This window comes from Caloenas nicobarica, chromosome 20 (genome assembly GCF_036013445.1).
Source record: "Caloenas nicobarica isolate bCalNic1 chromosome 20, bCalNic1.hap1, whole genome shotgun sequence".
Classification (NCBI taxonomy): domain Eukaryota; kingdom Metazoa; phylum Chordata; class Aves; order Columbiformes; family Columbidae; genus Caloenas; species Caloenas nicobarica.
Genome location: NC_088264.1, coordinates 4369027 through 4392321, shown reverse-complemented (window position 1 = coordinate 4392321; position 23295 = coordinate 4369027). Strand labels below are relative to the sequence as shown.

Here is a 23295-nt window from a genome sequence, read left to right as displayed (position 1 = left end):
AGGTGCACGGTGGTGGTGATGTCCCAAGCTCTTACCAGTGTGGTCATTAAGGGACTGATGTCCTAACAAAAACCAGATCCTAGTGAAGTCTGGCCCCATGGTGGTCACCACAGTCCAGCCATGGCACTGCTGCTTGCTGATCTCGGTGAGGCCAGCAGCTTGACTGCAGCTGTAGCAAGCGATAGGACAAGAGGAAACAGCCTCAAGTTGCACCAGGGGAGGTTTAGATTGGATCTTGGGAACAATTTCTTCCCAGAAAGGGTTGTGCATTGGAACAGGCTGCCCAGGGCAGTGGTGGAGTCACCATCCCTGGAGGGGTTGAACAGACACAGAGACGAGGTTCTTAGGGACATGGGGTAGTGCTGGGGTTGGGTTAATGGTTGGACTCAATGATCTGGAGGGTCTCTTCCAAACAAAATGATTCTATGATGCTATGTTTCGAGCTGCAGGAGCTCAGGGCAGGGTTTGCATGTGACTAGCTAGCCTTGGACAGACTGATGGACTCCCAGTCGCGTGGGGATGAGGACTTGCTGGTTCTATGGGGATACTGGGTTTGCTATTCTGGGTCGCTAGCTCTCAGTCCTGCCTCTGGGCAATGATTAAACTGCAAAGAAAAAGTATCTCAGTCCCCTTCTTCAGGTAAGAGGTGAAGGGAGAAACAGTGCAGTGAGGCCAGGGTACGTTGGACAAGCGCGCTCTTTAAATGTGGTTGTCCCACATCCACCCCGATACCGGGAACGTGTCCACCCAGGGCCACCCCCCCGCAGCCCAGCGGGGATGCAGGATGCTGCAGCCCCTGACCCCCCACTACGCCTGCCCCCGCAGGTACCGCAGCCATCAATTCGAGCTGCAACATCTCCATTCATTCCTCGCTCCAGCTTATTGTTTTTTTTCCCCGGAGGGTGCCCTGAACCCTCCGGCAATCGTGTCTGAAGCTCACCTCTGGCTGCACCGCCTGCATCCCGGCACCCACCTCTGCCGTTGCTCAGGCAACGACCTCTGGGTTGGATGCGGGGTTTGATTTCCCTCCGCTCTCCAGCATGCTGCTGCTGGGGAAGCAGCCCAGACACGGAGGAAAAGCCACGGGTGATGCCACACAGCAGTTATGTGCATCCCTCTGGCTGCTGCCGGGGACACCGGAGGGATTTATTCCATCATCAGGGGGCTTTAGAAATGCAATATTTTGTTAGATGATGATTGGACTGTTCAAACAGGTGGTTAAGAGAGGGGTGATGCTGCAGCACAAGGCAGCAGCTGATGCAAATCGAAAAAAAGGTGTGGGCAGATTTCTGACCTCAGCTGGGAGATCCATAGCCCGGTGTGGCCAAAGGGCCAAGCCCAGCTCTACAAGGCCAAGATTAAGAATAAATAAAGCTGTGAGGCTGAAGCAGGGGGATATGAAGGGCTGCAGTATTTTGGCAAAGCTATTAGAGATGGATGGAAGTGGTCCAACCCCACCTTGGCCCAAGGAGGACTTTGTGGCCATCTCGTGGCGGGCAGCATCCTGCTTTTAATTTGGATGTGGGCACCAGGCACAGGTGGGACAAAGGGTGACACAAGCCTTGGCCACCAGCCTTTGGTCCCTTCTAGAAGAGCCACCACGGGGACGGGACTGTGTCGGGAACCTCTATCCAGCAAGATAAGAAGTGCAGCATCTACAGCGTCATCCATGGATTTGTCCCCTAATCAGCAAACATGGGATGGTTTAGCTGGAGAGCTGGGTTTAAGATTAAAAAATAGTAATAATTTTTTTTTTTTCTGTCTCCTTTAACTTTGCTGGAGTGTGACAGGGTGGGAGCTCTTGGCAGCTGGGATGTTAAATGTTTTTCCACATGGTCTCTTGATTATTAATGGATTTTAGTACTTGACAAAGTAGAAATTAGGAGATAAAAGCTATTAGAAACTAATTTGGGTAATCACTGATTCTGTTCCCCAGGAGTCTTTCTGAGAGCACTGCTCCCAACACCACTGCCAAGGCTCCGGAGAGAAGAAAATCTCTTTTTAACTGAGTTTATTGGGCTTCGGGGGAGCCCCCTGATTTACGGCAGATGAGGAGATGGCCTGGATGGAGCAGGCACGATCTGAGCATCGCTCTTCTCCGAGCAGCCTCCCGGGATTTATAGCATTTCACATCCCGGGACACTATTTGGGGTGGTTTATACACCGTATTTTTTTATTGTTACGTTGGTGAAACAACCATAGAAACTAGTTTGGGAGAACAGTGTGGGAGATAAATCCTGGGTGGCGTGAACTCTCCCGGTCATGAAATGGGCTCCAGGTGGAGAAGAAGGTCCCTAAGAGTCTTTTCTCCCTCAGTCCCCATCTCCCTGAGCAAATAGGTGACGCCAGGACAAGGACTGGGTGAGGAACTGTCACAGGGAATCATACTGAGGGAAAAGTAATTTTAAAAATAATTTGACTGATCTCTCTCCTTTCTTTCCACCCAGTCGGGCTCTGCTCCTGGCACACATAGCAGGAGTGAAAGATCTGGCTTGCAGCTTTATCTATTTTTTTTTTTTTTTTTTTTTTTTTCTGCAGAACTTTGCCCTCCAGGGAGATCCCTCCAAAATTCACCGCCCATCTCAACCCCCCCAGTCCAAGAGCAGAGCCAAGAGGTCCCCTGGAAGCCCTGTCCTGGGGGCGGTTCAGGTTCCATCCCGATGAGGTAAGTCCTCCAGCCGGGTCCTGGCCGTGAATCAGTGATGTCCCCGGCCCCAGAGTCGCTGATTTACACCCCAGAGCAGGGCAGCTGTATTTAATGCATGGGGGCTCCCAGCCCTGAGACCAAGGAGGAGAAAGGGGCACCTTCTTGCTCTCTACCACTGCCTGAAAGGAGGTTGGAGCATGGAGGGTGTTGGTCTCTTCTGCCGAGTAACAAGCAAGACAAGAGGAAACGGCTTCAAGTTGCGCCAGGGGAGGTTCAGATTGGATATTGGGAACAATTTCTTCCCCAAAGGGCTGTCGGGCTTTGGAACAGGCTGCCCAGGAGTCACCATCCCTGGAGGGTTGAACAGACGCAGAGATGAGGTTCTTAGGGACATGGGGTAGTGCCAGTGTTGGGTTAATGGTTGGACATGATGATCTTGAGGGTCTCTTCCAACTAAAATGATTCTGTGATTCTATGAGGAGGTCAAAGGCTGGTGCAGGTGGTGGGGTTGGGTGGGAGGTTAGGACTGGGTGAGGACCAGACTTTTTTCAGTGGTGCCTAATGACAGGATGAGGGCAACGGGCACAGACTGAAGCACGGGAGGTTCCATCTGAATATGAGGAAAATCTTCTTCACTTCGAGGTGCCAGAGCCCTGGAACAGGCTGCCCAGAGAGGTTGTGAAGTCTTCTTCTCTGGAGACGTTCAAACCCGCCTGGACGCGACCCTGTGTGATCTGCTCTGGTGAACCTGCTTCCAACCCCAACCACTCTGTGATTCTGTTAGGATTTGCCATCTTTGCTTAAGGAGGAGTTGGTGGGGAGGGACGAAGGGAGCTGAGGAGCTGGGAGTGCAGGCTCCTGAGGTCCCCACCAACTTGTGGCATCCCAGTTCCTCACCAAGTTCCTGGAGGAACACAGGAGGGTGGCTGGGACCTCTCCCACGCACCTGGGCTGGCCGAAACCTCCCCCTCCAGAGGCTGCAGAAGGAGGCTGAGGAGGAGGAGGAGGAGGGAGGAAGAAGCCGAGGTTGCCATAATTTCAAGAGCCTGTTAATCATTCCCCCACACTCCCTACGAAGTGGCCATTTACCGCAGGCCCTGTAAATCCTCTCTGGAGAGGGAACCCCAGGGAGCATGGTTGGTGTGGGAGGATGAAGAGCCCTCAATGGCTTTGAACGAGACGGTGGAGAGATGGAGCGGCGAGGAAAAACCCAGCCCACTGTCGGCGAGGGGAGAAAATAGACCGAAACAGAGAGAAACTGCAAATGTGCTGAAGCAGCTGATGACAACCCAAACAGCAGGGAGAAGGCTCCTGCCTGCCAATTAATGAGACTCTGGCGCTAATTTGCCACCTTGACTGCACTTCTGAGCTTGTCAGGAGAAGGGGGGGAAAAAAAAAAGACAAGGGAAAAAAAGAAAAAAGATGAGGCTAAAAGGGAGACGGTGAGGCTTCAGCTTGCCTCTTGGCTACGCAGATGTTGCTGGGCCCAGGAGCATCTCTGGTACCCGTGGCCAAACCCTCTGATAAAGAAAAGAAGCAGGAGCAGCCCTGTGCCGGGGCGGAGAGGTCTGCAGGCGGCTCGCCATCGCCTGCCTCCCCCAGAAACGCTGTCAAACAGCAGAACAGCTCTGCTGGCAGCTGCCTGGTGGTTACGTGCAGCTAACGAAGCTGGAGGAGCCCCGAGCAAAACGCTTGGCGTGAAGCCTCCTGCCAAGCCGAATGGCTGATTTCTACTTCTTGCCCCTTCCTGCAGCCGGAACCGAGAGGGCAGAGACCGCGGGGATGAATTTCAAGCAAAATCTGCACCACTGTGCTGTTTGCATGCAAAGAAAAAGAGTATTTGCCAGCAAAATGTGCTTTCTGGAGCCACCTCAGCTCATCCCCTCCTCCCCCAGGGATGTTTTAACCTCCTGTGTATCCCCTGCTCTTCTCCTGGGCTGACACAGGGAGCTATGAGGGGGGAAACTGAGGCACGCTGGAGCAGGGATGTCGGCAGGGATGCAGATTTAGCCTGTCTCCATCCTGGCTCTTCATGGCAAAACTGTCCGTGCTGTTTGGGCACTGCCTGATGCGGAGATGCTTTGGCCACAAGGCCAAAGGCACCAACCACCTTGTGGCACATGGGGCTGGAGGCTCAGCCATTGACGGGGAAAAGGAGTGAAAACGCAGGAGGTGAAAAAGAGGGGAGGTTAAACAGGTGTTGGGTTCAGGTGTAGCCTGTTACAGCCCATCACCGGCTCAGTCTCAGGGCTGGGAGATGGAGGTGGGACCAACGCGCACCTGGGAGCCCTGAGCAGGGATGCTGGGGAGGGCACTGCAAGTAATCCCATCCTGCTGTCGGGGCAAAACAGCCTGGCTTTTCCTTGGCCTCCTTTTCCCTGGCAAGGCTGCTAAATAAACGTGTCCGGAGGGAACCTGAGTGTCTGCAATCAAGCGAGTGAGGAGCTCAGCTCGTTATTTAAGAGGCAGATTTTCTGGCTTTCATGCTGCAGAAAATATTGTAGAAATGCAGGAGTTTGCAAACCAGAGCCCAGGTAAGGATAACCCCCAATCATACCAGTTTGTAAAACCTAATGGGTTTGACCCTGAATTCCTGTTTCAGGATGACACAGGCTGGTTTTTTTTTGCATCCAGAGGCCAGATCCTGGCAGCACCGTGCACAGCAGCGACTCTCCAGCCAGCCCTGCTGCTGTCTGTGTTGTTTTTTTCAGGATAAAGTGCTGCAAAGGTAATCAAATGCTGACCTCTAGTTATTAAGCTCATCTCCTTAATCACCTCCATCAAGTGCCTTAATTGCTGAACAGGGATGGGAGGACCCGGCTGTTTCCACCCGACATTAAGGTGCAGCCTGGCAGTCCCTTCCCGGGGAGTCATGCCACTGCTGCTCTTCTTTCACTTGCCCACTTACCCCCCCAAAAACCTGGAAGTGGTTCTCTCCCAAAATACAGCAATTTATCAGCAAAATTCAGGGAACCACCCCTGTCTTTTTGGGTTAAAGAAGTGTGGGGGAGACGATGGCCAGGGATGCGTTCAGCATCCTTATCGCTCCTTGTCTGCTGGCCCCTGCGTTGCCCGATGGGGCTTTGCTGAGAAGCCACCATGCCGCACACAGCCTCGTTCCTCATCAGCAATTTGGGCCAAACTCCGTGCTTTTGGGCAATAGAGGATGAAATCTTGCTGGGGGGGGGCTGCAGAGAGAGGAGGCTGCAGTACCGCTCTGCCTGCCAGCCTGGGGGGCAACTGCTGAGGATGCAAAGACTTGATGGCATATCCCTCCAGCTGCTTGTCTGTGCCGTTTTGCCTTTTTTTTCCCCATTAAATCGGAAGTAAAGAGCCTTTGTCTGCCTCCATGTCTGCACATGGGACTGTTAATCTCAGAGCATCACCTGCCTGTGTCTGGAGCCAGCACTGAGGAGGAGAAGCCCAGGGTCAGTTCTTTGCTGGGTGGAAGCTGCTCCACCAGGCCAGAGGCTCCTCGAGATGCTTCCAGGCATCCCAATGGCTCATGCATTCATATTCAGATGGTTTTAGGATGTATGACTGGTTAAGAGTGCCAAAAAGCACAGTAGGAAATGCTCTGGATGGAGGACACAGAGGATGGAGCCAAGGAACATTAGGCTAATGCATGGCCCATGTGATGATGGGGAGAAGAAGTGATGCGATGGCCCAGAAAGATGTGTAGCAGAAGCTGACACGGTCTTTCTAGCCAGGAAGCCTCCTACCTATACCCTTCTCATCCCGGGGCAGATGTCTGCCGGCTTGCCCCAGGGACCTGAGATGATGGCTTTGACTTCTCATTTCCTCCTGGTGTAATTGCCTGATTTTAAAAAAATTTTTTTTTCCCCTTTTGGACTGGGAGACAAGGGAGAAGACGTGGGCAAAGGCAGACAGATGCATGGAGAAGTCCAGGTGACAGATTGAGGGATGCTGTAACCACAATAGCCGGCCTGATGAATTGACAGATTAGACAGGGAATATAAATAGCAACCATGGTTTATCCACCTCCGTTTTATTTTCTTCTTGCCTATCTCTTTATCACTGCTGGCGTTATTTTCCTCCCGCTTATCTCTTTATCTGTCCAGCCTGAGGATGGGGTGGGGGGACAGGCAGGTGACGGAAGCAGGAAGGATGATTTTAGGTTACCCCTGGTTTTGCAGCTTCCAAGCAGGCAAGTTTTGCCAGATGGGGAGGATGAAGAAGCCGACTCAGCTCTGCACACCAAGACGCTTTTTGCCTCCTCTCTCCTTTTCCCTGCACCCTGCCCATCCCCTGCTTTGGGGATGCTGTGGGTCGGAGAGCTGGCTCCTTCCTATTTCTCACCTCTTCATGGCCAAGAAATCTGGGCAGCCACCGAAGCGACGAGCTCGGCTTGTCTGGATACCCAGCCTTTCCATCCCACAGCTGCTTGATATTCTGGTCAGGCACTCAACGCGGCGGCAGCAGCACCGGGGAGGGATGGAAGGATGGAGGGAGGGGAGCCAGGCTGAGCTGAGCGGGTGCTGGCGATGCCACCAGCTCCCCAGTGGTGAGGATGCTGGAGATGACCTCAGGAAAACCCACTGCCCCTTGATGACTGTGCTGGGTGTAGCAGAGGGAGGTGTCCAGGGTGGGTTGTGCCTGGTTTGGGGTCCTTTCGAAGGGGCTGAGCAATGAGAAGGTCAACAAAGATACCAGAAGTACAGAGCAACTATAGGGACCCAGCCATAGAGACAGAACACAGACTGTCGTACCTCTCCATACAATTGTAACTGGCCGAAAGGGTGGCTGGGGGTCAGATATTCCCCGTCTCTTCCCGTAGCAGAGCTAAGGGTCATCAAGTGAAGCTCCCAAGGGCCACGCTTGACACGTCTGAAGAGGTAGGAAGGTACCACATTGGGCAATGGAGCCGCAGCACGGCTCACCCTGAGGTGTGCTGAGTGTTCATGTGGGACCGGGAGGATGTTGGACACGAGAGGTGGATGGTGCCGCATGGGTCCTTCCCACCAGCTTGGGGACCATCTGCTCCAGGCACCTCCCTGGGAGCAGAGGGGCACAGGCAGGATCCCTCCTGCCTCCAGGCATGGCCGATGGTCTTAATGGGCCACCTCGGAGCCCTGCCCCTCCGAGCTAATGAAGACATGGACAGGAGACAGATGGCCAGCCCATGCGGTGGCATGTCCCCTCCTTGGGAGGCTTGGCTAGAATCCAGAGAGCAGTGTGGTGTGGTGACACGGGGAGACACGGCAGCCGGACACCCACGGGAGCACCCTCACCATCCCCTCCTGCTGCTCAGCGAGGGAAAAGTCAGGGCCGGAGATGAAAGTATCTGTTCTTTTTTCTTTTTTTTTTTTTTTTTTGTTTTTTTTTGTTTTTTAATCTCGGTTGGTTTTGGTTGCTCTTTTGCTCAAAAAAGGCATTTTTTTAAAAAATATATTAAACAGATACATTTTACTAAGATGTCTCTTGGCTGGAGCCACCAACAAGAAATGACACTCCCCAAATAAATAGGCTTAAAAAAACCCCTCCCAAACAAAACAGATAAATAAATACATAAATAAAACTTTTTTCTTTTTCTTTTTCTTTCTTTCTTTCTTTTGTTTTAGGTTTCTTTCTTTTTCTTTTTTTCTTTTTTTTTTTTTTTGTAAGGAGTTGCAGCCCAGAGCTCTCCGCCAGTGTCTATGACGGCAGCTGCCATGGGGCAGGTGCCAGGTCCTTCCCACGTGACAGGTGACGATGCCTCGGTACCGCAGCAGATGCCAGATGCTCATGGAGAGGCCCCAGAGGAGATCTGCAGGGTCTCGGGGACCCTCCGGTGCCTTGTGCAGGAAGGATTGCAGGGGACACGAAGGCGAAGGCGCCAGTAGAAACCTCTTAAAAAGACTACAAAAGTTGGGGTGCTGAGGAGACCACCCCTGGAGGAACCTCATGGTGGGTTGAGCATCTGCTGCAGTGTGGCCAGCAGCTGCCACATCCATCCTTGGCCATCGGCACGTCCCCCTCAAGCCACTGGAGCTCAAGCAAAAGCCGTGGTGGCATCGTCCCCGGGCTCAGAGCGAGTCTGCGCCGCACGAGCCATCCCTTCTCCGTGGTCCCGCATCCTCCATCCCCCCGAGCCCTGCATCTCTTTGGCCGGTTGCTGGGTGTACCATGGAAGCACACGGTTGGCACTAAGGTAAGGCCTTGATTTAATATTTTTAGGGTGGTTATTTCCCCCCTCTCTCCCCGGGGAGTCCTTTGTCCTGGCTCCCTTGCTCCAAGACCCAAGCAGCCCTGGCCATTAGCTGCACAGCTTGCCTGTCTCCTGCTCTACCGCGTTGGGCAGCTTGGCGTTGAAGGCTCTTAAGGAGGACTGGATCCTCGCCACCTCATTGTTGGCCAACTTGAGCCTGTGGCGGAGCAAGCAAGTGAAGAGGTCGAGGCGGGTTTTGCCAGGAGGTGACAACCTGTTGACCCGGTCCCTGATCTCCAAGAGCTGGAGCATGGCCGAGTCCTGGGAGCCCTGGGTGTAGGGATAGTCCAGCTGAAGGATCAGGTCACGAATAGCATCTGGTTCGAAGGGCAGGCTGTAGCCAAAGACTTGCAAGCTGTTGATTTTCATGTACCCCAGGTTCTTGGAGGGATCTGACATCTCCAAGGGCTCGTAGTAGATTGTCTCATTGGAACTGTCATCCAGAGACTTGATGCGGCTCCGCAAGTAGACGTGGACTGTTTCAAAGAAGGTCTTATACTTGTTGCCCAAGGTGAGCGTCCAGTTTTGGCACTGGGCAGAGGCATCTACATTAGTCCTTTCCCAGTCTGGGAAGCTGCCCTCGTTGACAGGCATGAACCAACTCTCTGAGTGGCTTCCCCCGAAGGGGTTGACGTAGATGGCCATGACGGGCTCCAGCGTGCTGTTCTTGGTGAGGCAGATCTGCAGGGAGAGGGCCAACATCACGTGAACCAGCCCAGGCTTGTACTTGTTGCTCTTCAAGGTCAAGAGCATGCGTTTCCTCCAGGAAGGGTCGAACCAGCTCCCCAGGCGCATGTCGTTGCTGATGAAGATGGAGTGCACCTCGATGCGGCTGTCCCGTTTCTGCAGGAGGTACTTGAGCTCCAGGTCCTGCAGGTCCGTCTCCAACCCCAGGTAGTGCTCCAGCGAGTCGGCCACCTCAGGCCGGCAGAAGCCCTGGGTGAGGACGTAGCCGTGGTTGCAGGTCCCGCAGCGGGTGCTGTTGTCCTCGGCACAGCTGGCGCAGGCCGGTCCCTCGCCCAAGGCACACGGGATGGAGCCCTGGCAGGAGGGCTGGTCGGAGGGACACGTGCAGCTGTGGCTTTCTTCCAGGAAGGTCCCAGGCACAGTGGCCTCGCTGCAGTACAGGAGCGACTGTGCGCGGCTCCACCAGTAAGGGAGGGACCTGGTGGAGGAGAGACACGGGAGGAGAGATGCTTACATGGCATCTTTTGGGGCATGACCAACTTGATGGGGACAGACTTTTTAGCAGGGCCTGTTGCAGTAGGACAAGGGGTGATGGTTTTAAGCTAAAGGAGGGGATATTCAGGCCAGACATGAGGAAGAAATTTTTTACACTGAGGGTGGTGAAACACTGTCCCAGGTTGCCCAGAGAGGTGGTGGATGCCCCATCCCTGGAGACATCCCAGGCCAGGCTGGACGGGGCTCTGAACAACCTGAGCTGGTGAAGATGTCCCTGCTCATGGCACGGGGGGCACTGGATGAGCTTGAAGGTCCCTTCAACCCAAACCGTTCTATGATTCTATGGAAGAGCTGCCCACCTTGTGTTCATTTTTCGGCACCACTGGTGGCCCCCCATGAACCAAGACCTGTTGTCCATCTCCAGGCTTGGACCCAGCCTCTCAGGGCCACATCCCAGGGCTCCCCAGCTGCCTGCTTGCCCCTGGGCATCACTCCAGCAAGGTGGGAGCTCTTCCAGTCCCAGCCACGGGCCCGTGGGCTTGAGCCCCGCTCAGGGCTCTGAGCAGCGTCCCCGGCGTGGGTCGGGGATGCCGTGGCACGTACCTCTCCTTCGGCAGTTTGAAGCGAGGTTGCCGGTGGCAGCGTTTGCTGAGGTTGAAGAGCCGCCGGATGAGTCGGTGGGTTTTCCTGGAGAGCAGCTTCAGGCTGGTGCCCAGCTGCTGGTAGCGATGCTGGATGTCCAGGTCCATGGCCCAGAAGTGGGAGATGGCCGTCCTGTTCAGGAAACGGTCCCCGGGGAGCCTCTTCACCAGGGCCTGAAACTCCTCTGCAGGGGGAGAGATGGGGTCAGCAGACCCAGGAGAGCAAGTGGTGAAGGTAGGGCTGGACCCAACCTCCTTCCACCCAGGCTCTCAGGTCTTCGTGGTGAGCCCCACCACCCAGCCAGGGCTGCTCCCAAAGGAGCGCTCACAGGGAAGGAGATGCTTGGTGTGGGGTCTCACCTGACTCCTCAAACTGATTGTGGTGGCTCTCCCAGGCTCTCCAGAGCTGGGCCAAGCTGTTCTCCAGCGCCTGGACGTCGGGCTCGGGGCAGTTGCAGCGGGGGAAGGCGGGCTGGCAGCGGCAGCGGCAGTCGCTGCGGCGGCACACCAGCTCCCCGGCCGAGCCGCAGGCGATGTAGCTGAGGGCGGCCGCCACGAACCTCTCCCGCAGGTAGAAGGGGAGCACCGTCTGCAGCCCTGCGAGTGGGAGGCAGCCCCGAGAACATCAGGGCACATGTGGAGCCCCTCAAAAACATCACCCGGGTGAGGAAGGAGTGAGCCTTCCCCCTCCCTGGGCTCCCACCCTTGCGTGATTTTCATATCAATTTGCTCTGGAGCCGCTTGTCTGGGCTCCACATCGATCTTGGCTCCTCTTGGCAGCCGAGCAACAACCTCATCCTGCCCAGCTTTGATTATTTTCATCCCCCCTTCCTCCCCTGCCCTTAAATTAAAAGCAGCATCTGGAGCCAGCATCCTCCCCTGCGGCCCCCCCAGCATCCCGTGGTGGCACTCGGCCATCACCACGTCCCCACCAGCCTGGTCCTACCTTGGAGCTGCACTTTGTTCTCGGGGCTCTGCACCAGGACGGAGCTCACCGAGTCCAGGTTGTCATAGTTGCTGCAACCGAGTGGCCCTGTCCGCGTTTCGGTCACCTGGGGAGAGACCCGCGGGTGGTCAGGGACATGGAGGGGACCCAGGGCAGGTGCCGCCTCCCTAAAACTGCTGCAGATAACTCCTGGCCAGGCTCGCCGTGCCCCACTGCCCGTAGCAAGAGGATGCTTGGAGAGGAGAACTAATTGCCTGCTAATTGGCTTGCTGACAGGCGGCAGCCCTGCCTGCAGCCCGCTGAAAAATGTGCCTTCATTAGCGTGCCCAATTTCCCAGAAATAACGCGGATGCGCTGACTTTGCCTGCTGTCCCCCTCCGCCCCGCCTCCCCAGGCTATGATGCTGGTTTAGGGTCTCAGCCGGCTTCGGGGGGGTCGCTGGTGAGGCCAGGGGTCCCTGTCCCCCTGGCTCTGCCCTCTCCCTCGCCCCCTCACCTACCTTGATGGCAGCCGTGGCGATCTGGATGTGGTGGAGCCGGCGCAGGGTGCTCTCCCGGTCAATGAAGTAGGAGGCTGCCAGCTGGTGCAGGGTCTCCAGCGAGACCCCCGAGCTGTTCCCGGCTCCCCCAGCGGGCTCTGCCCTCCGGCTCAGCTTGCGCTTGTCCACAAAAATGGTCAGGGACTCCTCTCCTGCGGAGGGGGGACACGTGATGCTTTTGGGGGGCTGCTGGGCTCCCCGATTCCCCTTTTTGGCTGTGCTTCTCCCGTGGTGTTTATTTTCTTAACCTCATCACTCACCTCCCAGCGTGGCGGCCAGCAAGAAGTGGGTCCCATATTTTTTGATGAGGCTGTCGGTGATTTGCTGGGGGCTGGGCCGGCGTCCCAGCAGACGGATGTTGCGGATGAATTCGGGGGCCAGGGGAAGGGGCAGGCTGAAGAAGTCTTTCCTCTCCAAGGCCAAATTATTCACCTTCCAGCGAGCGAACTCTCTGCGGGAGGAGAGCGGTGGTGGGGAGAGGGTTCAAAGCCAGTCCCGCCGTGCCACGTGCACACTGTCCCCTCCGCTGTCCCCACTTTCCACCTTGGGGCAGGGGATGGTGGCAAAACTTCCACTGGGACCATCCCGACCTCCCCATTGCCACAGCAGAGATGAAGGACCAAATGCGCGCCGTCACCAGCTATAGATCCAGCCTACACCATCGATGGTGATTATGAGCTACAAGCAGTGGAGATGCCTGACGTGAATTAATCAAGCATCTCCGTCGGGCATTAATGGCTGCCCAGGGAAGAGCCAGAGCCTTTTGCAGCCTCCTGGGCTGGGTGTGCCTAATCCATCCTCCATCCCCAACACCGCGTCCCTACAGATCTTGGTGAAAATCTGACATCTGGGGGTTTCATGATTTTAAGTATTGGCAGTTTTTTGTGGGAAGCGGGAGGTGTTGGGATGTGGTAGGGGTGGTGGTGGGTCCCCCCGTACACAACCAGCGGCTGAGTTCAGCCTCATCTTCGTCATTTTGCTCTAATTAAAACCAGACAGCAGCTTTCAGGCAGTTTAGTAAGGGCTGGTTGGGAAAGGAGGGACAGGAAGAGGAGGGAGAGGCAGATGGGTGCAAAGCAGTTGAGGGGCTTGGTGGGTGCTGGGTGGCCTCCCATTATGATTTTTGGGGCCAAAAGGTGGGATGTTGGGGCCAGGAGCAGAGCTGAGGGTGAGGGAGGGGAGGCTACGTGGGGCTAGGGGTCCAGGAGCCCTGCACCCTCATTCCCATCCCACAAGCAAAGTGAGCCCCAAAGGCTGCTGGCAGGTTCTCTGCCTTGGAAGAGGCACAAGCCAGCTGCTGTACCTTCGGTTGCTCCTTCCCATCCCACCACCATCAGCGGCAGCATCCTCGGAGAACATGGGTCCCTCAGCACAGCAGCATCAGTGCGTAGGAAAGGGGCAAGGGGGAAGAGGAGTTCTCTGGGGGTACTGGGCTTTGCTCGCTGCTGGAACCCCCCGGGGCTTCGCATCAGCGAGGAGAGGAAGGGAAAAGTGCTCATTAGCAGGAGGCAACAGCCTCAATTAGTGCTGGGAGGCGATGGAGTGGGTTTCCCACGCTGGCTGCCACGGGGTGGCCCTTTGCTGGGGTTGTTGGCCCCTGCTGCTGCTGAGCTTGGTTCTCCACCAGCAAGAAACCCCCTCCAGCATTGGCCCCCATGCATGTAGCATCCTGCTGCCGTCGTCTGTGGGGTGACGGCACTGGGGACATGCCAGGGGGTCGGTCAGGTGGCTTTTCGTGAGTCCCCGCAGCATCCCGGCCCCTGACAGCTGTCAGTCCAGGCAGGGTCAGGAATTCAGCACAGAGGTGTCTTTGGGCATGGCAGAAGGACAAAGGAGCATCCCTCTGTGCCTCCCACTGTACGGGCTGATCCCATCTCAACCTGTGCAGCCAAATCACTCCTGGCTTGGGGCAAACCCTGCCCGGAGCCCATCCCAGCCATGCCATGGGCATCTTGGGGGGCTGCTGTTACATTCCCCAGGAAAGCAGCATCTCGCAGACACCCACCTCTCCCGATCGGCAGCCTCCTCCCCCGCACAGGGTGATTAAAGCGGGTCCATCTCCACTCCGCCGTGGCCCCATAGCCCCCTACACCACATGACACCCACGGTGTCTCACCTGTAGATCCTGTACCTGGTGGTAAAACCCTGCCGGTAGCGCTCCACAAAATCCACGTACTCCTGGGCTCGGTAGAAGGGTCCCCGGTCAGTGAGGAGCCAGTCGAGGGGTGCCCGGCCGGAGGAAGAGGAGGACGAGGAGGAGGAGGAAGGGGTGGCGGGGGCGGCATGCTGCTGGGCCACCGTGCCGCCCGCCCCGCTGGCCAGCCCCCAGCGGCAGCACGTGCTCAGGGCCAGGAGGGCCAGCGGCCACAGGAGCATCGGCGAGGGCCCGTCAGTGCGCGGGAGGTCCTGCCGCCCCATCCTGCTGCCGCCCGGCCGGCTTCTTCATTCTCTCACCCCGCAGTGACCCTCCGGGACAGCCCTGCCCTGCAACGGCAACAAGCCAGGCGGGGAGACCGTGAGGACAATTGTGTGAGGTTCAACAAGAGCAAGTGCTGGGTCCTGCGCTTGGGTCCCAACAACCCCAGACAGCACTACAGCCTTGGGGAAGAGTGGCTGAAAAGCTGCCCCACGGAAAAGGCCCTGGGGCTGTTGGTGACAGCGGCTGGACATGAGCCAGCGTGTGCCCAGGTGGCCAAGAGGCCACCAGCATCCTGGCTGGTACCAGCACTGGTGTGGCCAGCAGGCCCAGGGCAGTGACCGTCCTGTGCTGGGCACTGGGGAGGCCAAACCGCGAATCCTGGGGGCAGTTCTGGGTCCCTCATGCCAAGAAAGCCCTTGAGGTGCTGGAGCGAGTTGAGAGAAGGGAACGGAGCTGGTGAGGGGCTGGAGCACAAGTGTGATGGGAGCGGCTGAGGGAGCTGGGGGTTCAGCTGGAGAACAGGAGCTGAGGGGAGACCTTCTGATCTCTGACCTGCCTGAAGGGAGCTTGGAGCCAGGGGGGGTCGGGCTCTGCTCCCCAGGAACAAGCGCCAGGACCAGAGGAAACGGCCTCAAGTTGCGCCAGGGGAGGTTGGGGTTGGATCTGGGGAACAATTTCTTCCCCAAAGGGCTGTGGGGCATTGGAACAGGCTGCCCAGGGCAGTGCTGGAGTCACCATCCCTGGAGGGGCTGGACAGATGCAGAGATGAGGTTCTTAGGGACATGGGTTAGTGCCAGTGTTGGGTTAACAGTTGGACTGGATGATCTTGAGAGTCTCTTCCAACCAAAATGATTCTATGATTCTATGTTTGCAGTGCAGGGGTGCCAGGTGGGGCCAATTTGACATGAATATAAACCAGGTAGAACCATGAGCCAAGAGAAAGTGGGGTTTGTTTTGGGGAGGCTGCTGAGGAAGGGAAAGCTGTGCTTTGGGGAGAGCCATGTATCACTTGTGCCAGTTGTGCCACAGGGTGTAAGAGTTTATGGGGTTAGGGGTGCTGCCTGCTGCTGAAGTTAAATGAAAACTGGCTAGTGCCTGTTTGAGAAATTTCTTGCTTTTTCTTCATGTTTTTCTCTGCCGTGCATCAGCCTGGTGAGCCAAGCTTGCTGCTACGAGGTGCCTGTGCGGTGGGGATGGTGAGCAGCCTCTGCGTCCTGCACTTTGGGGATGTCCGTCATGATCACGTGCAGTTTGTTCTAGGGGCCCTAAAAATAATAAGCACAGGGACCTGGAAAAAATTAGCTTCTCTAGGTATGGATTGAGCTGTGTGTGGTTGATGTTAGACTTCCCTTTGCATCCTGCCAGTGGATGGATGGATGGATGGAGATCCACCCCAAGGCTGGCTGGGCTGGTTGCAGCGGTGTTTTGAATGCAATTGGCATTTATCTCAAGCCAAGACTCTTCTCATAACCCAGTGTGGCAATATCTGCAGGAGTAAAGATTGAGCTTTGCTGGGAGAAGCAGCCCCAGGGCCTGAATTGGCAAGTGAAGGTGGAAGATGGGGAGCTGCAAGGTCCGGCAGAGCTGGGGCGAGGTGTCCTGCTGGGCAGCAAGAGCTGTTTGCCTAAAAATAGGGACCCCATCACTGCTGTGCTTCCAGGAGAGGTGATTTTTATTCTGGAAAGGTGGCCGGTGAACCCAATTGCTCGTCCCTGCTGAGCACACACCAGCCCTGCGTTCTCCTAAACAGGGCTTTGCTAGATGAATCATCACGCTTTAACACTTATTATTATTATTTAATTTTTTTTTCTCCCTCTCTTCTTTTTTTAAACCCTTAAGGGTGCACTTTGATTACGCCTTCTCAGCTTCTCGCTCAGCCCTCGGGGCTGGGGCCCTGTTAATTTTCAACAAAAGCTGAGATTTTCGCATCACCAGATTTTGGGTGCCGGGGCGGCAGGGCAGGCAGGAGCAGCAGGCAGGGTTTTTCTGTTCCCCCCGCACTGTTTTTTCCACATGTTACCTTGGTTTCTCCCAGGCAGCCACATAACGCCTTGGTTGTTGCCTCCTGCTCCTGGCACATGGAGTCCCCCATGGCCACGACGTGGCCAAATCCTGGCCCAAGTGAATAGCCCCCCCATGCCGGGGTGGGCAGGGGGTTTGGGACCAGCAGGGTCAGGCTGGTTTCCTCGCTCTGCACCATGAGGGTTGGAGGGGGCATCTGTCCCCACCCAAAATGTGGCAGGATCTGATGCTGGCTGCTCACAGAGCTGCCACGTGTGGGTGATGGCTGAGCAGCACTTTGGCTGCTCCAAAATTCTCCCTGCCTGCAACCAAAGCTGGGCCACAGGGAAGCAGGCAGCCAGGATGCTGTGGCTGTCCGAAGCCCACAAGCACCTTGCTCTCCTCCCCAGCAATATCTGAGGATGCAATTAAAATCGAGGTGGCCTGGGGACCAAAGGAGCACGTGGTGCTCAGGATTAAACCCTCCTGGTTCCCTGCTGCCTATGGGTCCCGGGCTGTGCAGGGTGACTCGGGACAAGCTGCTGTGACCAGGAAGACATGGTGAGAGCCAGAGCCTGGCAGCAAACCGTATGGATGGTTTAGATGCTGACCATGGGCTAAACCCTCTGTGCCAGCGAGGAAAGCAGCACTCTTGAGGCGAGAGCACTCCTCTGAGCAGCATTTTTCTAAACCCGGCTTGTGGAAATGCTCTGCTTGTAGCATTAAATATGGCTGTGCCAGCAAAATCACCTCTCTTGAACAGCTGGCGCACTGGGTAGCCTGCCTGTTGCACCACGAATGGGCTCGGCACTGCCTATCTCCTTGGCCTCTGTCGTTGTCTGTGGCATTTAGGTGGCTCCTGAACCCCCTCAGCTTGGGTCTACACAGCCAAGGAGATGCTTTTCCATGAGTATCGTGCTCATGGCTTCATCCGTCACCACTTTGCACCACCACAGACTGGTACGGACGGGCTTGCACCAGTCACCTTGCTGCCCTCCCCAGGGTTTTCCTGGTATAAATCATGAGGATGTGGAAGCGATTCAAACCATGGAGGGGATTTTTTTTTTTTTTTTAAATTTTTGGGGACCAGGCAGAGCACTGTCTCTTCCAGCAAGCCATCCTGGCTGCTAACAGCTTCCCACCCCCATGTGCCTTCCCCAGGAGGGGCTCCCCATGCTGTCCTTCCCCTCCAAACCCCCTCTCCCACCTCCTCTCCCAGCACCACAGCTCAAGGCAGAAAACCTCTTCAGGGTGACCATCGTGGGGACAGATATCAGGGATGGAGCCACCTTGGGCTAGACCAGCTAGAAACCACTTCACCCTGCTCTGCCGCCTTCCCTGGGGATCTTACTCCGAGATTCATGACTGAAGGTAAGATATTTCCTTGCGGTCACGTCATGTTTTACCATAGAGTGATAAAAAATAGTCAGAATTGGGGTATTTCCAGCACTTGGCTGGTGCAAATCCAGCAAAGGTCCCCTCCTGGCATGCGGAGTCCCTCTCTTACAGCAGCAAAAGTTTCCAGCCTTGCTAAATGAGCTCTTATTTACCCCTGCCTCTTATTTACACCCAGAGTGCTGGCACCTCTGAGCCGGGCGCTTGCCTGGGGACGGGCGCTGACGCACACGAGCATCCTTGCCAACAGAGCCCGCGCCGGGCAGGAGAGCCTGCGCTGGGGCTGTGCTGGGTTACACGGTGAGCTTATCCCCGAGGAGCAGCTTTCCTGCACCGTCATGGGCTAATTTATTTGCTCGTATCGATCAGGGGTTATATAAAATAAGTAGATGCAGAAATTGGTGTAGCTCCATATAGTCCTTAGTCCACACAGCTGTATGTGGGGGGGCTCTGGTTTTGCTGGGGGTCTGCTGCTGCTCTGCAGGGCTGGGGTGATGCTTATCGGGGTGCACCTCCGCCTGCTCACACCAGCATCCTCCCGTGATGCCAGGGAGGGCAAAGCTCTTTGGAAACAAGTAACTCCCTTGACCTTACTACTAGAGCTGGAAATAACTTTCTAATCACTTTTCCTTGATCCAAAAGAATGAAGATTTGATGAGAAGCATCTGACTCTTTTTTTTTTTTAATTTAGGGTTTTGCATCACAAGAGTTGGAAAACTTCCAGCTTGTTAATGTTTTTTTTTTTTTTTATCCTTCTCCCTTCTATAAAAACCTTAAAGCAAAGGAAGAAAAGTGCCAATGCAAATATTCTTGGCAAACTTTCCCAGGACTACAACCTCCATCCTGGCCAAATCCTCCTGATCTTGTTGCAAGCCTCCGTGTCCCCATTGCCTGCAGCAGAACACCCCAGTGTTCCTCCAGTGATGGCCGATGCACAGCCCAGACTGCCACTTGTCACGAGCTGCATCTTAAAAATAGCTTGTTGCAATTTCTAGAGCCACCTTCCTATCCTCGAGATGGCAACGGGATTGCTCTGCGGTGCGTGTCCTCATCCAAAATGGCTCAAGAGGCTGAGGCAGGATGGTGTGAGATATGGATGGGGGTGCTTGAGTGCCTGGTGAGCTGCAAAAGCCTTGCTCTACTGTCCTCGGAGCTGCTGGTGACAGCAGCAACATCCTGCAGAGTTATGCCGAGGTCCCTGCTTGCTTCCACACCGATGGCATCTCCGGAGTCACGTGCTCCACCACTAATCAGGCTGAGTTCGATAATTAAGATGTTAGCTAATTGTCAGGGACATTAACATTGATTTCTGCCCTTTCATGCTGCAGGAGCGGATCTAGAGATACATAAAACTGCAAAGTGTGCACTGGTATTTGCTGGGTGCTGTGGGGGAGCACAGGACTCCAGACAGACTCTGGCACTAACTCCTGTAAATGCTGAACTTAAGCCCAGACTAAAACCAGCACCCGGTGTCTGTGCCAGGCAGGGCAATAGCTGTTGGTGGCAGAGCTGTGGGACGTCCCCAGCCATGGGGGGCTGGTCCCTGGGGCACAGCAGGGGCAAAGGCGCATCCGTGCAGGAGCAGGGAGCGATGGGGTGGGTCTTAGCAACAGAGTCTCCATCTCATTAAATGCAGGAAAGCTTTATCAAATTAAGGCCACTTAGAAGAGTCTGGGCAGAGGCTAAGTGCAGTTTAGTTTCTGAAGTGGATTGAGTCAGCTGAGCTGTGCCTATGTGAATTCATGCAGGCACCTAGACACCCCCCAAGACAGACAGACAGACATCCCCAAGGGCTCAATCTTGCTGGATGCTCAGCCTCTTGCTCTGGAGCCACCAACCTCACTTGGGGCTTTGTGGGACCCTTGTACCCAGCCCTACTTCTCCCTGCCTGCACCACTGCCTGTTTTGCTCAGCTCTATGGTGGTTTGCAAGGTGCTGCAGCCAGCGGGCTCGCATCCGCACGCTCCCAAGGAAGTGCCAGGGCCTCATTGATCTTGCTGGGGTAATTAAGAGAGCGAGCCAGGCACCGCCGGAGCGACAGGAGCACGGTAATCACTGGCAAAGCAGGCACGGCGGGGTGCTGTCAGTCACCTGGCACCCGGCCTGCGGAGACGCAGCTCCAGGCAGCAAGCACGGGGACAGCCACCTGCCCAAGCAGCGATGTTAAAGATCATGGTGGTGGCTGTGAACCAGTTGGGTTCCTGCAAACCACCCTCTGTAGCCTGTTCAGTTGCTATTGCTGAGGGAGTTTAAGTCATTGCCTTCCTGAGACTGGTTTAAAAAACCTGCAAGACTTGATGACTTGGGTTCCTTTTATTAGCTTTTCTTCACATCCTTAAGAGCAAGACACTTGAAGATGAGAGTAAAGGAAAATAGCAGAAAATCCCAGGACTTGGGGAGCTAAGGATTTGCATAAGACATCAAATGAGATGAAGCCTGGGCTGCCATCAGGGGAGATAGCAGCTGCGTGTAGCTTGTTACACCAGTGCCATGTGTTCTGCCCTCTGGCTTTGCACACCCGAGACTTTCCCACCCACAGGCAGAAAGCCTCTTAAAAGAGCAATGTGCCAAATACAACTCTCCCCGGTGCGCGACGGTGGCGGCAGTGCCGGATTCCCCCGCCTTGTGCTGAGCTCTCAGCCCGAAGCATCCCTGCAGATGGGTCTCATGGCCTGGAGAAGAGCATCGCTGTACTCCAGAGCCACAGAAGAGCATCCCAGCAGCCCAGTTCCAAGAGAGGACGGCTCCTTCTTCCACCGACAGACCCTGTACCAACAGGGGTACCAGTCTCACAGAGGAGCTGGAGGCAGTGCGAGGTGAGGATCGCTCCCTCCTGTCCCTTCACACTGGTGACAAGTGTCATGGATGAGCAGTGATGCCTGCTGGTAGCTCAGCCTTAGCGGCACAGGATAAATAAGGTGTTGGGTGGCAGGAGCTGGGCAGAGCCAGGAGGAAATGTGGGATCACCCCACATCCCAGCACCCCGCTGCTCCCCAGGTCTAAAAACTGTCGCTGAACCCCCAAGCCAGATCCGCTTGGGAAAAAAAAAAGTGCAGGGGGCTCCTTGTAACATCTCCAGGGCTTGGTAGGGACCCTCCTGGCTGCTGACAGAGAGGGGACACTGACATCTGCCGGCAGGTCCTACCCAGCCCCACAGCACCCAGGCTCACCCTGCCCGGCCTCGGGGGACATGAGGGTGCCCCAAAGATGGGGCAGGACAGGGGGGGACATCACTGTGCTGAGAGCCGATGCTCTCGAGCTCGGTGCTTTAAAAATCCGGAGTTTTGTTTCCTACCAAAAGAGAAAAAATATCCGTGTTTAGGGAATGGAATTGAGCCTCGAAGCCGGGGAGCCCTCTCTCCCGGAGGCTGCTGGCACCGGCACCGTCCTGGGAACCGCACGCAGCATTCGAGGTGAGCAAACACCATCCGACGGGTCACCCACTCCTCACCTCGGCCCGGTGCTCCGGCACATGAGCCGGTGGCAGCGGGGCCCTGCGCTGCAGCATGGGGCTTAGGAGACCTCTCCTGTTGATTTATATATGCCAAACAGTCAAGTATGTGCTTGAGCACTTCACGAGGCATTTTCCCCAGTCCCTGCGGTCCCGGGGCATCTCCCACCGGCATCTCCCTCGCAAGCAGCAGCAGGTTTGCAGTCTCCCGGGCATCTTGTTTATCCCGGCTGCCCGCCAGCAGCCCCCGCACTCGGGCACCGGGATGGCTCCTACCCGGGAAGGGCTGGTTGCCTTCCTCTAGCCCCGTTGTCGCCGAAGCGAGCCCGGAGCAGGGAGGCAACTTGACCAAGGTCACCGAGCGAGCCCGGCGGCGGCCGAGCTGCGTCTCCACCGTCGTGCACGGCGGTACGGGGGATCTCCACCGCGCGGGGCCGCGGTTCCCACCGCACTGCTCCTTCTCAGCCATCCCGCCCACCGGCGGGGTCCCCACGCCGGCTCATCCTCTCTCCCCCCGATCGCGCAGACTTACCCCAGGCTCGGGCTCAGAGCCGGCGGGGCACCGGCCGCTTCTCCGTCCCGTCCCGCTCCGCCTCAGCGGCCCCAGGCTCTTCCCCACGGCCGCTCCCCGGCTGCCCCATCGCCGGGCGGGCAGGCGGCCCCCGGCGGCCCCGCCGACATCCCGCTCCGGTCCCGCCGCCACCGCGCTCCGGCCCCGCCGCGCTCCGCGGATGCCGCCGCCGCCGCCCGATAATATATGCAGAGCCGGCAGCCAATAAAAGGCGCCGCCGGCCTACCCGCGCCTTCCCATTGGTGGCGGCGCGCTGGGCACGGGGCGGGGCGGAGCGGACACGCGTGGAGCGGCGCGGGGGCCGCGGCCGGGGGCGCTGGGGCCGGTCCGGGCTCTGCGGGGACTCCGAGCCCCCCGGCCGCTCGCCTCCCTCCTTCCCGGCCCCTGAACTCCCGTGTGCCCCAAGGTGGCAGCGCCAGGGAGGGGTCGCTGCTTCGAGGCCCCGGGGGCGCGCTGGCACCGGCTTCACCCGGCCTGCAGAGGAATCCTGGTTGTGCCAAGTTGCACCATCAATGCCGGTAAATTATTAACGAGGTTCGGGATTTGTGGGGTGTTACCGGAGATGGACAGGAGGACGCCATTGGTGACACCAGATTTACAGTTGTCTGTTTTATTTATCTGTATGGATCGTTCACACCTCCTACCAAGTCCCTGTTTTGCCCCTCTTTTGCTCCTCTTTGTGCAGTGTTGGGCGTTACAGGGGCACTGCTTTGGGGGATTCACCCTGTTTCCAAACAGGGGCAGAAAGGGCCTTCTTGGTGACCCTGTCTGAATAATACAATTATACTTCTTTTTTGTGTGTGTGTGGGGGAAACCCCTTTTTTAACGAGTTTGAGAAGCAGAAGGGCCCGGCAGGTGCCCTCCAAAGGGATTTGCCTGGGTCTCCCGAAGGAAGGGCCATGCCCTATCCTAGAAAACACCACTGCTCGTTTTTCCTGATTTTTCTTGATTTTTTTTACTCGTTCCTGCTGACAGCTGCAGATGGCCGGTGCCAGTGGGGGATGGTACTGCTGGAACACCCTCCCAACTATCTGACTTCTGAAAACACCCTCACTGTTACCTGTTTAGTGCTCAGATCTGGTTATTATTGAGACCAGTATCGAAAAAGGGTAATTTCTGGTGAGTGTGGCTTTTCCTCCCCCATATGTAGTGGGTAACTGGGAGAGTTACAATAAATCAGAAACAGGTCTGGGGAAAAGCACTTTGTAGCTCTTCCACTCAGTGTGTTTGGGATGTAGCGTTGTCCCCTTGTGATGCCCATGCTGGGGCATGTTAAGCTTCACAGATGGCACCAGT

The 23295-nt window shown here is 56.2% G+C and overlaps 1 protein-coding gene across 1 annotated transcript; it reads right to left on the bottom strand.

Annotated features, from left to right (window-relative positions):
• Positions 1 to 8903: 8903 nt before the first annotated feature.
• Positions 8904 to 14580, bottom strand: BRINP2 (BMP/retinoic acid inducible neural specific 2). Its single transcript, XM_065649081.1, has 7 exons — positions 14279 to 14580; positions 12423 to 12613; positions 12124 to 12314; positions 11625 to 11730; positions 11039 to 11275; positions 10641 to 10863; positions 8904 to 10020 (listed from the first exon to the last, which is right to left on the bottom strand). The coding sequence occupies exons 1-7, from the start codon at positions 14578 to 14580 to the stop codon at positions 8904 to 8906; spliced, it is 2367 nt and encodes a 788-aa protein (XP_065505153.1).
• Positions 14581 to 23295: the final 8715 nt, after the last annotated feature.

What these genes read in the sequence shown, in the direction of transcription:
- BRINP2 (XM_065649081.1), bottom strand. Translation starts at nt 14,580, where the DNA reads ATGGGGCGGCAGGACCTCCCGCGCACTGACGGGCCCTCGCCGATGCTC. An exon ending in ACCAGGTACAGGATCTACAG is followed by an intron (nt 12,614 to 14,278) that starts GTGAGACACCGT and finishes CTCCTCCCGCAG; the next exon opens with AGAGTTCGCTCGCTGGAAGG. An exon ending in TCGCCACGGCTGCCATCAAG is followed by an intron (nt 11,731 to 12,123) that starts GTAGGTGAGGGG and finishes GTCTCTCCCCAG; the next exon opens with GTGACCGAAACGCGGACAGG.